Source organism: Coptis chinensis, chromosome 3 (assembly GCF_015680905.1).
Source record: "Coptis chinensis isolate HL-2020 chromosome 3, ASM1568090v1, whole genome shotgun sequence".
NCBI lineage: Eukaryota > Viridiplantae > Streptophyta > Magnoliopsida > Ranunculales > Ranunculaceae > Coptis > Coptis chinensis.
Window position 1 is genome coordinate 121,332,997 of NC_141458.1, and position 14,908 is coordinate 121,347,904.

The 14,908-nt window shown below is 33.0% G+C and overlaps 1 protein-coding gene across 1 annotated transcript; it reads right to left on the reverse strand.

The window, feature by feature from the left end:
* Window positions 1-4,073: 4,073 nt before the first annotated feature.
* On the reverse strand, window positions 4,074-5,862 carry LOC147513845 (glyoxylate/hydroxypyruvate reductase HPR3-like). Its single transcript, XM_086597158.1, has 2 exons — window positions 5,329-5,862; window positions 4,074-4,661 (listed from the first exon to the last, which is right to left on the reverse strand). The coding sequence occupies exons 1-2, from the start codon at window positions 5,830-5,832 to the stop codon at window positions 4,122-4,124; spliced, it is 1,044 nt and encodes a 347-aa protein (XP_086453284.1). The 5' UTR covers window positions 5,833-5,862; the 3' UTR covers window positions 4,074-4,121.
* Between the last annotated feature and the right edge of the window lie 9,046 nt (window positions 5,863-14,908).

A 14,908-nucleotide genomic window follows, 5' to 3' on the forward strand; every position in this document is an offset into this window, starting at 1 on the left:
AAATAGAACTTGGTATTACACACCACATTAGATAATTATAAAGAAATCAAAACTGGATTCAAATACATAACCGAGCTCAAAGAGTAATTAACGGAAATTAGAAACTTTTATACAAATTGCATTAAACTAAAAGAGAATAATTAATGGGAAATTAGAAATTGGATGCAAATCTTTGAAAAATATTTAACGAAAAATCGAAAATAGTATGCAAATACATCAAACAAACCTCAAATAATAATTAATGGGAAACCAAAAACTTGATGCAAATGCATTGAACTTAACTCAAAAAATAATAAACAAAAAATAAAAAACTGAATGCAACTGCATTGAACTAACCTCATAGAATAATTGGTAAAAAATTAGAAACTAAATGCAAATGCATTGAAATAACCTCAAAGAATAGTTAACGGGAAATCAGAAACCGGATATAATTGTATCGAACTAACCTCAAAGCATAAATAATCAGAAACTAGATGCAGATGCATTGAACTAACCTTAAAGAGTTATTAACAGGAAATTGAAAACTGGATCCAAATGCAATGAAGTAATCTCAAAGACTAATTAACGATACATTGAAAAATGGATGAAACCGCACTTAACTAACCTTAATGAATAATTAACGAGAAATTATAAATTTGATGTAACTGCATTGAACTAACCTCAAAAAATAATTAATGGAAATCGAAAACTTGATGCAAATGCATTGAACTAATCTCAAAAACAATTAACATAAAATCGAAATCGGATGTAAACCGTGCATGAACTAACCTCAAAGAATAATTAACGGGGATGCAATTGCATTAAACTAAAATCGAGATTAACTAACGGAAAATCAAAAATTGGATGCAAATGCATTGAAATAACCTCAAAAAATAGTTAACTAGAAATCAGTAGGATGAGCATCGCGATGACCTCAAAGCATAAATGTCCACTTTTTAACCTTCTCACATGAATAAATTTACGTAGTAATTAGGAACCCAAAACGAAAGTGAATTTATTGACCCTTATAGAAATTGTAAACTATCGAACTTTAGAAAAACAATTAATAGGGGCTGGATACGGATGTATTAAACTAACCTCAAAGAGTAATTAACGGGAGATTGGAACATGGATGCAAATACAATGAACTAATCTCAAAGACTAATTAACTAAACATCAAAAATTGGATGCAACTGCTTGAATTAACCTTAATGAATAACTAACTGGAAATCATAAAGTGAATACAATTGAACTAACCTCAAATAATAATTAATGAAAAATGGAAAGTTGATGCAACTGCATTGAACTAGCCTTTTAAAGAATAATTAATGAAAAATTAGAATTTGGATGCAACGCACTACATTAAACTAATCTCAAAGAATATATAATTAATGGAAAATCAAAAACTTGATGCAAATGCATTGAACTAATAACTCTAAAACATATTTGTATTATATGTAGAGAGAATAAATGTCTCGACAATTATAGTTTTGCATTTTAAATAGTATTTATTATAATTTTTTTTATTGTGATTGGGATTAATGTCTTGCTATTCAAGCAACTTCAATATTATTTTGGCCACATTGGACATTCTCACAAAACTTTAATCAAACTTATATTATTAAACCTAACAATAAAAAGAAGTCAATGAGTTTTATCAAGGTTTGGTGCTTCCTTTTTATAGAGAATGGTGCAAGAAATTTAAATGAGTAATTAATATAATTTTTTTTTTTTTTCATAGTTATGCATAGTTGCTAATATTTTTTAGAATAATTTAATATAATGACACCCGCTCATAGGACACGTTCATGTGATAAATCTTTTCAAATGAGAGTAGTGTATTTTTGATGATATGAAAATAATCAATCTGTTTTAGTGATTTGTACACATTAGTACATATTTTTGAATGGTGATGATTTTGACTAAATCACCATAAATCTAATAAAACTATTATACAAGCTAGATTAAGTTTAAGATAATTCTATTTGAAAATTATGGATTAATATTCTAAACCATAAAGTGAAAAGGTTATCTCAATTTAATCCCTTAGTTTTACTTATACACCATAATCATTTGCTCATTAATATATTTCTCGGGTTTATTTTCAATAAAAATATATTTCGATTCGAAAAATTTGCCGCTAAATCACTATAAATCTAAGAAAACTATTATACAAGCTAGACCGAGTTTAAGATAATTCTATTTAAAAATTACGGATTAATATCCTAAACCACAAAGTGAATATGCTATCTCAATTTGATCCCTTATTTTCCAAGTACTTATGCACCATAATCACTTTCATTAAATTTTGATTTATTTTTAATAAAAAAATATATTTCGATTGGAAAAATTTGTGTGAGGCATTTTGTAAAGCTTTTCAAGACACAAAATATTTAATAGATCCAATGCCGGTCCAAAATCTAGTTGTATCTAATTATGACTTTGTAAAATATAGTACTGCTTATGATCGAGGTTTAAATGACGACACCATTTCTAATTAAGAACAATCTTTCTCATGATTTGCTATGAAGAAGCTATGAGGCATTCTAGCTACTCAACGTTTTTGAATTGTATAGGTTATTAAAACAATGGTAATCCATGTGTTGCAAGAATATTAAGAGATCGTACATGGCAACTTGGAAAACATAGAAGCTAATCTAGGGTTAGTTAGTTTAGGTAGGCACTTTGAGACATGATTAACTATGATGTGCTGACAATGAATGCTGGTGTTTGGGTTGCAAACTTGCAATTGGAGATCGTCTACATGTATGATTGTACAAAACTTTCTTAAATCCTTTATCTTCCAAAACTTACAGTTTGTGGATTCACAAATGACAAATGATAAGGGTTATTACTGATTTCAAATGCATAATATCTTAACTATCTATTATTTTATATTTAATAATGATGTTTGACAAATTAAGTTTTTTAAAAAAGCTCTTTGAGGTTAGAAATCGTGGCCTATAGTGGCAGGGATGTGAATATAATCTTTTTTTTTTGTGACAATTTTATAGAAACGTTGCAAATTGATCAACAGAAATGGCTATTAGACTAACTTTAATAATTAACAGGAAATTGGAAAATTGAAACAAAAAAAATTAATTAAACCTCAAAGCACACAAGAGGGTGAGAATAATAGATATAGAATAAGTAATAAGAATATTTTAACAAATATAGTTCTGCATTTAAAATGATGTTAGTCTCTTTAGGTACTGGAAATGAACCGGAAAAATAGAGCTGGATACGTTTTATAAGTCTAGAGTTAAAATTGTCTAAAGTTGAATGACACCCGTTCGTAGGACGGGTTCAAAAGCTAGTTTACCAAATTGAAAGAGTCGAGAAATGCAACTTCAGAATTTATTCGACATTCCGATTTCGAATTGTCGGAATTCCAATAATTTTGAAATCTTGAACTATGGAAATAATTCGGACCTTGTGAATACTATCTCAACGGCTCAAAATTCTCTGTTGAAATTTGATTAAAAAGGAAATTAGAAATTTAGAATACCGTTTTTTTGTTTTTCTATCTCTTTAGTTATTTTTTGTTGAAGTTTGAGAACTTAACTTATTTCAATGACTATGTACTTATGTAGTACTACAAACAGTTTTTCAAAGTACTTCCAATTTTCTACCAAAAAGGAAACAGAAATGCTAGAGTAAATGGCGTTAAACAAAAATCGTTCAAGTGGAATTGAAATATGTACTCTTAATTTAAATTCCAAATTGGTAGTTAGTGGAATTGTAGAAATATGTGTAAATTCAGAAGAAGCCCAACACTCCAATTTAGGCTAGAAAATCTCGAAATTCTCAGGCCTACTTAGTTTCAGGGACAGTAATTATTGGTAACAATTATTCGTACCGCGAATCGTGAATCGACTGGTATAACTCGGTTACAAAACTTTTTGTCTAAACGGTAGTTCGTAAATAATTTGATTTTCATCTGTAAAAATTCGGTAAAAATTCAAAACAAATAAAATGCCTTAAAGAGGATATATTTCTAAACCATTTGAGAGCTAATTGTTCAATCAAATGAGACTATCAAACTATATTTTAAAAATTAAAAATAGGATGTGATGGATGAATTGTGATACAAATTTGTTTTTTCCTGTTCAAAAGGAGCATCTAGCTTGAATTTTTTTTATTTAGCTTGACGCACTCAGTGCGTTCTTGTACAAAGATAACAATGGCTTTTTGGAGAAGAATGCCTGCAAATTCCCTACGATCAATTCTTGTAACTCTATAAAGGATTCAGGAGTGAAAACTGCTTTATGGGGAGACAATACAACATTGTCCAATTCCATAAGCTCTCTGGGTACTGCAGGCTCATCTTCAAACACATCCAGCCCAGCCCCTGCAATATCTCCATTCACCAAAAACCGTACGAGTTGTTCTTCATCAACAAGAGGTCCTCGTCCTATGTTTATGATGACTCCATCCTTTCCTAATGCTGTTAAAACGTCCTTATCTATACAATGGAATGTTTCCTCACTCAATGAACATAGCAGGACTAGAACATCATTATTAACAGCAAGATCATAGACACTTGAGTAATAAGGGTATGGAACCCCTGGCTTCTTTTTCCTTGAGTTGTACGATATTTTACAACCAAAGGGAACCAGTCTTTTCACCACTTCGGAGCCTATACTTCCAAGTCCAACAATGCCCACACGTTTTCCACGTAACTGCAAACATCAATATCATTAACAAAGGAGAACGATCAACGCCAATTCTGTAAAAATTCTACAGAACTTGCCAAACTTGAAACAAATTAAATCAGATTTACTTTTGGAAATGCTTTAGAGACCAATCAATGCTTCATGCCTTCATAACACGGGCTTCGGCACACAAAAGTAAATGAGCCTGAATTGCTTTGCAATTGACCCAATATAAGTTATGCGTGTAAGTTGGGCCAGTATATTATCGAAAAAAAAAAAAAAAAAAAAAAAAGTTGGCCAGTATACAACTAGAACCGGGCCATCGAACTGATCTCGATTTATTTTCCTAATTTTTTTCCTACTGCAAAATTGAAGATGCACCGATAGTGCAAAATTGAAAATGCACCGATAGTGCATGATTGAACGAAGGCACAGCTAACAAGGTTGGTGTAAAAATATTTCAGGAAATAGAATGAGAGATTGAGAGAACCAAATCTAAGAAACTTTCCTCCCCAGATCTCTCTCACGATATTCTTCCCATGATCTTACTCTTTCTCTAGATCTCTACTAGATGTCTACATGCAAGAACCACTTCTCTAAAAATCCCTGAGATTTACGTGAAAAAGACTCCATACAATTGAGATGGTTCTTATAAAAAAAATAATTTAATTCAAGAGAGAAAGAAAGAAAGTACCTTAGAACCCAAACGATACTCGCCCTTAAGAGGCCACATTCTGGAACGAACGTAACGATCACCAGAAGTAACACGTCGAAGAACATCCAATAACAATCCAACGGCGTAATCCGCCCCGTCTATAGTATAAGCATTACCAGCATTACATACCATGATACCCCTTCTTCTACACTCAATGAGATCAATATGATTAAGCCCAGCAGCACAAGTGACAACGATTTCCAAAGAAGGCAAACAATGAATAGCCTTAGAATCAAGTTCTGTTTTGCCTAAACAAACAAGGGCCTTTACATTCTTTGCATGTGTGATCAAATACTCGTGAAGTGGAATTTCAGGAGATTCCCATGGCTTTATTAATCTAAAGTTATTCAACAATGACTCACTTCCGAACACATTGAGAAGTGAAAGTGGACCATATAGAAGAACTAATGGTAATCCGTTTTCTTCAACTTCTTGTTCTTGGTATTTTTGCACTTCTAATTCATCGACAACTAATTCTCCCATTGTATGAGTTGTGTTGGTGTGCAAAGTGATCTAGAGACCTTAGTATTTATATTGAACTAAGGTGGACTTCGTTTAATAACTTAATTCATGTTGCTGTTGTAAATTGAAATTTCCTTGTGGTTAGCACGCCGTGTACACTATTTGTTGGCTGGCCTACATCTTGAATCTTAGGGTTAATAAACATTCTTTTAATAAACACGGTACTTTTTTATATTCCATGAAAATGTGAATCGTATAATATTCCCACCAAACATTAACCCAACATGAGGCTGGTCAATTGACGGCAAGTTAATTCGATTTCCCATCTAATGCGTGCTTTGATCGGACTAGTTTTGTAATCTAATTCTCTCTTGATTATACTAATTCCAGTTTCCAACTCTTCTATAATAAAAACATAAAAAGTTCAACTCCTAAAAGTAAGCTCCAACATTTGAAAAAAACACACACACACAAAAGAAAACCGAAGTCTAGCATGGATCAAGGATTGTGCTTAAGGCTATATTTGACTGCGCGAGAAAATTTTCGTTTTCTCACGGAAAATTTTCTCATGTATTGTTGTTGTACTTGGTAGCACATGGCTAGAGTTTGCCGTGGAAAAATATTTAATACGTATTACTTTGTTTAGTTTTATTTCTGGAAAATCAAGTTATTAACATGGGAACATATTTTTCATTTTTTGGAGAAATTTTTTTCCTATGGGGAGGGGGTTGAAAAATGTTTTCTAAAGAAGGTGATAAAATACACATTTTCTCATCAAGAAAATTTTCCCACATACTCTTGATGAATCAAACACGAAAAAATGGTAAATTCCCAAGAAAATAATAGATCAAAAGTGGTACAATACTCTTTGTTGTGGTTGGAGCACCTACACGACACTATGTTTTTACACGACACTATGTTTTAGTTAAAAATTACTCAGTTCTAGCTTAAATTTCACAAGCAAACTAGCACAACTTTATGGGGAATTTTTTTATTATTATTTGATGTTTCATACTGGGGTTACATAATACATATTTTTATCAACATCCCAACCACAAAACATGTTACTAATCAACTATCTATATACTAAAGATAATTGCTAAAAAATAAGTGATTTGTAGAATGTAATTTCCTATTACGAATCAAACACTTTTAGTGTTTCAATTTTTATATATTTGATCAAATAAGAAAAATTGCTAAAAAATAGGTGATTTGTAGAATGTCATTTCCTATTACGAATCAAACACTTTTAGTGTTCCAATTTTTATATATTTGATCAAATAAAAAAAATTATTAAAAAATAGGTGATTTGTATAAGCTAATTCCCTATTACAAATCATACACTTTTAGTGTCTATGATAAAATACCAATTTATTTCGAATATATTCTTAACGCGGCCTCAAAAACACTACATATTCTTCAATTAATAACTTATTTTGGGGTGTAAAATCAGCTTCCGGCAGTTCCCCACATTCTCTAAAGATTATGTGAGATATACCAAATTAGAACACTTAGAATGTTATTCGCATAACCCTTTCATATGTCTGGAATTTGTATTTGTTGTTAGTTATTAACTTCTTAAGAAGTAGACCAATATACTTCCCGAGTAAGGGTCCGAATACCTATCACGCACTTTTCTTCATTTTCGTTTTTCTTTCTTGGATCTCATTTTGATTTTCAAACACATGCAGGCTATAATATGATAATACATATTGAAAATCTAAATCTGTAAAATGAACACCGGCTTATTATGAAGTTGTGCTTTTATTTGCACATTTGATTTATGTTTCTTTGCATGACATTTTTTTTTAGATAATATAGTGATATATCTAATAATTATCCAAACACAACCTTTCACATACATACACTCGAACACTCGATTCAGAATCTAGTGATATATCTAATAATCATCCAAACACAACCTCTCACATACATACACTCGAACACTCGATTCAGAAAATGTCAAAGTTAACACGAGATCAAATGTCAAGGTGCAAACTCTCCCAAATTATTTCTCATTAATGTAAAGAATTGTGCTTCTATCGGTTTAAGAACACTAGGAAAGGATCAGACGATCACCGATAGTCATATTTGAAAGACATATAGATGTAATGCATGATTATGCATGTAATGTTGTTTTTTAATTCAATATATATATAGCAATAAAGTACGTTTACATATAAATCCATAGAGTTTTTAGTTGTAGGAATTTTAATCATTTTGGAATAAAATATATCGATTAATACCATCAAACTTAACCCTTCCAACATTAGTGCAATATTAGAATAACTTTGTAGTACTATTTCTTCATCCGAACTTTGTTTTGTAATGTACTTGCAGAAACATTGAGAATAGATAAATCTACTATAAAAAACAAGGAAAAATGTGGAATAAGATGGAATATTTGAGCATTTTATTGTAAGTTCAAGGTGTGTGTTATAAGTTTCAAATTTGGAAAGAGAATATTATTTGAAATGCACACTCTTCTTATATCAATTTGATTATTAGATTGTTCAAATCTAAAAATTAATAGTCATTACTCATTTTACCCATTCAATCTTACGTTAACACTTTGACATGTTCACATTGGCGAAAGACATAGAACGACATGATTTTCTCTGTTATTCATGTTGGAATTGAATAAGTATATTTTGCATGTATACAAACAATTACCTAGAAAAAAAAAATACTTAGGGGAGTATTCTAAGTAGGTGAACGCATTTTCTTGAAAGAGAGACTTTTTTTGTATTCATCAATTCATCGTAGAACACGTTCATGTGATAAATCTTTTCAAATGGGAGCAGTGTATTCTTTGAGGATATTAAAACAATCAATTTGTTTTAGTAATTTGATAGATATTTTAGTGATTTATACACATTAGTACGTAAATCGGGCGGTAATGATTTACCGCTAAATCACTATAAATCTAAGAAAACTATTATACAAACTAGATCGAGTTTAAAATAATTCTATTTGAAAATTACAGATTAATATCCTAAATCACAAAGTACAAAGAGGCTATCTCAATTTGATTCCTTAGTTTCCAAATATTTATATACTATAATCGCTGTTCATTAACGTATTTCGATTTATTTTTAATAAAAATATATTTTGATTCGAAAATTTGTGTGAGACATTTTGAAAAGTCTTTTTTAAACACAAAATATTTAATATATCCCGAATGTATGTCTTGGTCCAAAATCTAGTCGCTGTCTACAATTAAAATAAGCATCTTACGTTGATTTAAAAATCTATCAAATCCGATTTGTATATCCTGTTATTGTCTTCACATGTCTTGCATTATTCTCACACATGGTTAGTTTTTCTTGAAGGGAACGAAATGACCATTCAAGCATGTATCTATCTAACCCAAGTTACGCTCGCACATATGCCTACCCGATCCAAAACGCCATATAAACTAGGCAGTGAATCTGCTCGCAATATTCTGTGGATTTGAGTATGTCAGGAAAAGAAGAATTCAAATCAACAAGCCAAAGACGTACAATAATAGAGTGATAGACACAAAATTTTCTTTGCCAATCCACTGTTGACACTGAGTGATGATTAAGAAAGGGTACCCTGATGGACTTTTCCTGAGGTTTTACAGTACGTTTACACTATTGCTGTTGTGTTTACAAACTTTACATAAAGAATTCGATCGCCTTATCAGCATCAACATAATAAGTGAACAACAAATATCACGACGACGAAAATTTTGTCACTATCACATGTATTTTTCAATTTTTACCCGTGCTAATTAGATGTTTTTATAATTAAAAGCTGTATATAGATTTTTTAACTACCGTATTTAAAACTGTTTTTTTTTGGAGGAAAAGAAAAGGAAAAGGGGGAGAGAACAATAAAAACGTGCTTTCAGAGAATGTGGGGAAGTTCTATCACTTCTATGAATGATAATAAAGTGCATCAAGGGGCCAATGGCGACGGAGAAAAGGATATGACTGTTTGTAACACCGTTGACACTCAAAAAGAATAATGGTCACTGTTTGAAAACTCGTTGAGTTGACTCGGAACTCGCCCTGGTCATACTCAATTAAATTTCAATGAGACTCGCTACACAAACTCATTTAGCATGACTCACCGAGTTAGTGAGAAAACCGGATGAATCACCCACGAGTCCACACGCATATTAATTTTTTCACAAAATAATTGCAAAGATTCCATCACAGAAGTAGAACCAACTATGGAACTGGTTGAGACCACTTACACCAGTATCAATTGTTGATATTCTTTGAAAATTTAAACCTTTAAAACCAGAAGTTAAAATTAACTTTGGTCAGTTTGGTGAGGAAATATAACATAAAATAACATATATATGGATAATCCAACTCACCGAGTCAAATCCTGAGTTTTCGGTCCAACTCAACTCAATGAAATTTCAAATTATACCGATTTTCGAGTTTTTAAACAATGATAATTGTTTTTTTTTGGGTAACTGAACAATGATAATTGTTAGAAAACAGAATGTTTCATTTACCAACCTAAATAGGTGACACTGAGCCACTATGGAGATCATATTATATTATTATCATATCATTTTCTTAAAATTGCTCCGAAAGTTAGACATGGACGATAGTGCAGGAACATGGCTAGACAACCAGATTACTTGGTCTTTGATTGGCTCTCTGCCTCTTTTGTATGTCTTAACTTTTAAGTCGCTCAATGTCCTCCATTGAAGTCTTGAAGAGTTGTACGTACAGCTCCTCGTCTTTGTGCTCTTGGTAAGGCATGTATATATATTTGCTTAAAGTTGTATACATAATAAGTGAAGAGTTGTATGGTACACGGTGTACCTGAAGTCTCAACGGCAGCCTAAAGTTTGATAGGAGGACCTCCGTTCCTCTATTAGTATACCAAGTTACTGTTAGAAAAATGATTTGATTAAATCCATTTAAATATGAATGAGTAGTTTGTCTCCCAAGTTACCCCACTTAAGATGAAATGGGTTTTTCAAACAAGACGTAATGTGAGAAAAACCTTTCAAAATGATGATTTGTTTGAAGCAGCATTATCTCGAAAAGGTGCTTTACCTTCGAAAATTTGGTTTGAAAAACAGATATCATTCTCTTGGTTTCGAAATAGGCAATGGTTGAAAACGATCTTTATATGCCGAAAATGGTGTGTCTTTCAAACATGTGACTTTTCAAAAGAGTTCAAGCACTTTTTTCCCAAGAAATTTGTTGTTAGAAAAGGCACCACTCACCTATAAATAGTGGATGAATTTGGAGAGAAAGATACACCGTGATCACACGAGTTCGATCTTTCTCTTCTCCTCGTTCTTAGTCAAATTATGTTGTGGTTCATTGAGTCCCATAGAATTGAAATGCTAGCTTTCTATAGAAGGTAATCCGTTCTATCTTGGGAGATAGTTTCCCATCAACCTTCAAGCACCGCGGAGGGGAAAATCTGTCTTAAGGACATAAGTGTATCTACACTAGGCTCGGCCGGATTTAATTAACTTTTACAAGACACTTACAAGACAAAAGGTTTGTATAGTTTGGTAATTGTAAAAGTAAGTACAATTAAGTTGTATATTCCTAACAACTTAAGGCATTTTTTTCTTCTTCTTCTTTAACCCAACGTAATTTGTTTTCGTTTTTCTTTTCTTTTGGTTTAAAGGAATAACAAAGTGTAGTTGTATTTTGAATATGGCAACACCACCGATTAGTCGCATTCATATTCCCCATTCTCATTTCCTCATGGGGAGAACGAAAAGTTCAATGGAACCGATTTCAAGTTACCGGGCAACAAAAGATGCTCTTCTATCCACCACCCTTTAACTTGGCAAGGTTTACGTGGGATAAGGCTCGATGTAAGCTCTCGATGAAACCGACAAGGAGAAGGTTTCGCCAAGGATGCTTGGTTTCATTGATTTCTTGTGTAGAAATTATGTTCTTAAGCGGGTTGGTGACTCATTATACAATGTGTATAGTGTGTTCAAGACCGCTAAGGAACTTTGGGATTCATTGGACAAGAAATACAAGAGTGAAGATTTGGCATGAAGAAATTCATAGTTGGCAGATTTCTTGATTTCAAAATGACGGATAGTAAGACCCATAAGCCAAGTCCAATAACTTCAAGTAATCTTCCATGATGTCATTCTTTGGAAGGAATGACCCTAGGAGAATCTTTCCAAGTGGCCGCTATGATTGAGAAATTACCACCATCTTGGAAGGATTTTAAGAACTATCTTAAGCATAAACGCTAAAGATATGAATCTTGAAGAGTCGATTGTCCGTCTAAGGATAGAAGAAGATAACCGCCTATCCGAGAAGAAGCGGCAAGGAATGGTGGCAAAGGCCAATATTGTGGAAGGATCTAAAAGAGGAAGCCAAGAAAAGCTGGCGCGAAGAGAGTAGTAGCACGCCTACTAAGTTCAAGCGAAGTCTTTAATCGTGGAAAAGGCCGGACATAAGGCAAGTGAATGTCGCAAGCCAAAGAAGTACAAAAGCAAAAAGATTGAAGCAAATGTGACAATGGACACGCCGATAATGTTAATGACATGAACCTATCTATGTGGTTTCGAATGTCTCATGATTGGAAATGAAAGGGAATGGTGGGTGGATATCGGTGCTTGCCACATATGCTCCAACAAGTCGATGTTCACCACTTATCATCTTTGTGGAAAAGGAAGAACAACTCTTTATGGGGAACTCTTTACGCCCAAGGTTGAAGGCAAAGGAAAGGTGGTGATGAGGTTGATTTCCGGGAAGGAACTAACTCTAAATGAGGTGCTCTATGTGCGACGACATTCGCAAGAATTTGGTTTTTCGGTCGCTTGAAAGCAAGAATGGCTTTAAGTTAGTCTTTTTGTTTTACGATAAATTTGTACTAACTAAGAATGATGTATTCGGGGAACTGGCTATCTTCGGGATGGACTCTTTAGGATATCTTGTTTTACTATCCAAAGAAAGCCAATAAAGTTGAATCTTTTTTGTTTACTTGATTGAGTCTTCACATGTATGGCATGGTAGATTAGGACATGTTAATTATGATACCTTGTGTAGATTAATTAATTTGGAATATATACCAAAGATAAAAAAGACCCACACCATAAATGTGAAACTTGTGTAGAATCCAAGTTTACCGGATCATCCTTTCATTCCATTGAAAGAAGTCTTGAACCTCTAGACTTAATACATACGATATATGTGATCTTAAGTATGTACAAACTAGAGGTGGTAAAAAAGTATTTCATTACTTTTATTGACGATAGCACTAGATATAGTTATGTTTACTTGTTGAGAAGTAAAGATGAGGCAATTGAAGTGTTCAAGCATTATAAAATGAAGTTGAAAATCAACTAAGCAAAAAGATTAAGGCTATAAGGAGTGATAGAGGAGGTGAATATGAATCACCTTTTGAAGGTTTCGCTCTCGAACATGGAATCATTCATCAAAAACGGCTCCTTATTCACCTCAATCAAACGGTATTGCAGAGAGCAAAACCGAACTCTAAAAGAGATGATGAACGCTTATGTTGTTAAGTTTCGGTTTGAGAATTTGTGGGGAAGCTTGCTTTTCGCCAATTACATTCTCAACAAGATTCCTAACAAGAAGACGCTTTAAAACACCATAATAATTGTGGAAAGGTCATGACTTCCTACTAATTCTTAAAAGTGTGGGGGTGTCTTGCTAAAGTGGAAGTCCCTAAACCTAAGAAGGTGAAGATAGGACCCAAGACTATTGATTGTGTATTCATTGGATATGCAAACAATAGTAGTGCATATCGTTTTCTCGGTTCATAAATCGAGATTCAAGATATACATGTTAATACAATTATAGAGTCAAGGAATGCTTCATTCTTTGAAAAGATGTTTCCGTGATAACATGTGTATAGAGTCAAGTTCAACAAAGAGAACTTTAGATGCTACAACTAGTAACCATCCTACACAAAGCGATATTGAGGAGGAACCTAGGCGTAGCAAAAGGTCAAAGACGCCAACGTCTTTTGGACCTGATTTTCTAACATACTTGTTGGAAAATAATCCTCAAACGCTCAAGGAGGCAATGTCATCTCCGAAGCTACTTATTGGAAAGAAGCAATAAATAGCGAGATTGAATCCATAATGCAAAATCATACATGGGAATTGGTAGATTTACCACACGGGTTCCAAGACTTTGGGATATAAGTGGATATTCATAAAGAAATTTAAGATCGATGGATCAATCGACAAGTATAAAGCTAGACTTGTGGTCAAAGGCTTTTAGACAAAAGGAAGGATTGGATTATTTTGACACTTACTCTCCGTTACAAGAATAACTTCCATAAGAATGCTAATAGCAATAGCATCAATACATGGATTTGAGATACATCAAATGGATGTAAAGACGGCATTCTTGAATGGTGAGTTAGATGAAGAAATATACATGGAACAACCCGGGGGTTTATTGCTCCCGACAAGAAAGGAAAGTTTGCAAGCTTGTTAAATCTTTATATGGATTAAAGCAAGCACCTAAACAATGGCATGAGAAATTTGACAATGCAATGTTGTCAAACGGTTTCAAAATAAACGAGTGTGACAAGTGTGTCTATGTCAAAAGCACTCAAAGGGATGTGTCATTGTTTGTCTCTATGTAGACGATATGCTAATTTTGGGTAGTAATATGGATGTCATAAAATCTACCAAACAAATGTTGTCTAGTAAGTTTGACATGAAAGATTTAGGTGTCATTTGATGTGATCCTAGGAATTAAGATCTCTAGGATGGAGGATGGACTTGTTCTATCACAATCTCATTACATTGAGACGATTCTTGACAAGTTCAAGAAATATAACATCACACAAAAAGGTCACGGTTGACGTAAATCTTCATTTAGCCAAAAAAATACGGAGATAGCATATCTCAACTAGAATACTCTCGTGATACTTGGTAGTTTAATGTATGTCATGAACTGCTGACAAAGGCGACATAGCATACGTGGAGCAAACTAAGTCGATATATCGAGTAATCCCTGGCAGAGATCATTGGATCCGCCATATTGAGAGTTTTGGGATACTTAAAGTATACTCAGAATTTTGGTTTGCACTATACAAGATATCCAAACCGCCCGTTATGGGTATCTGCGATGCTAATTGG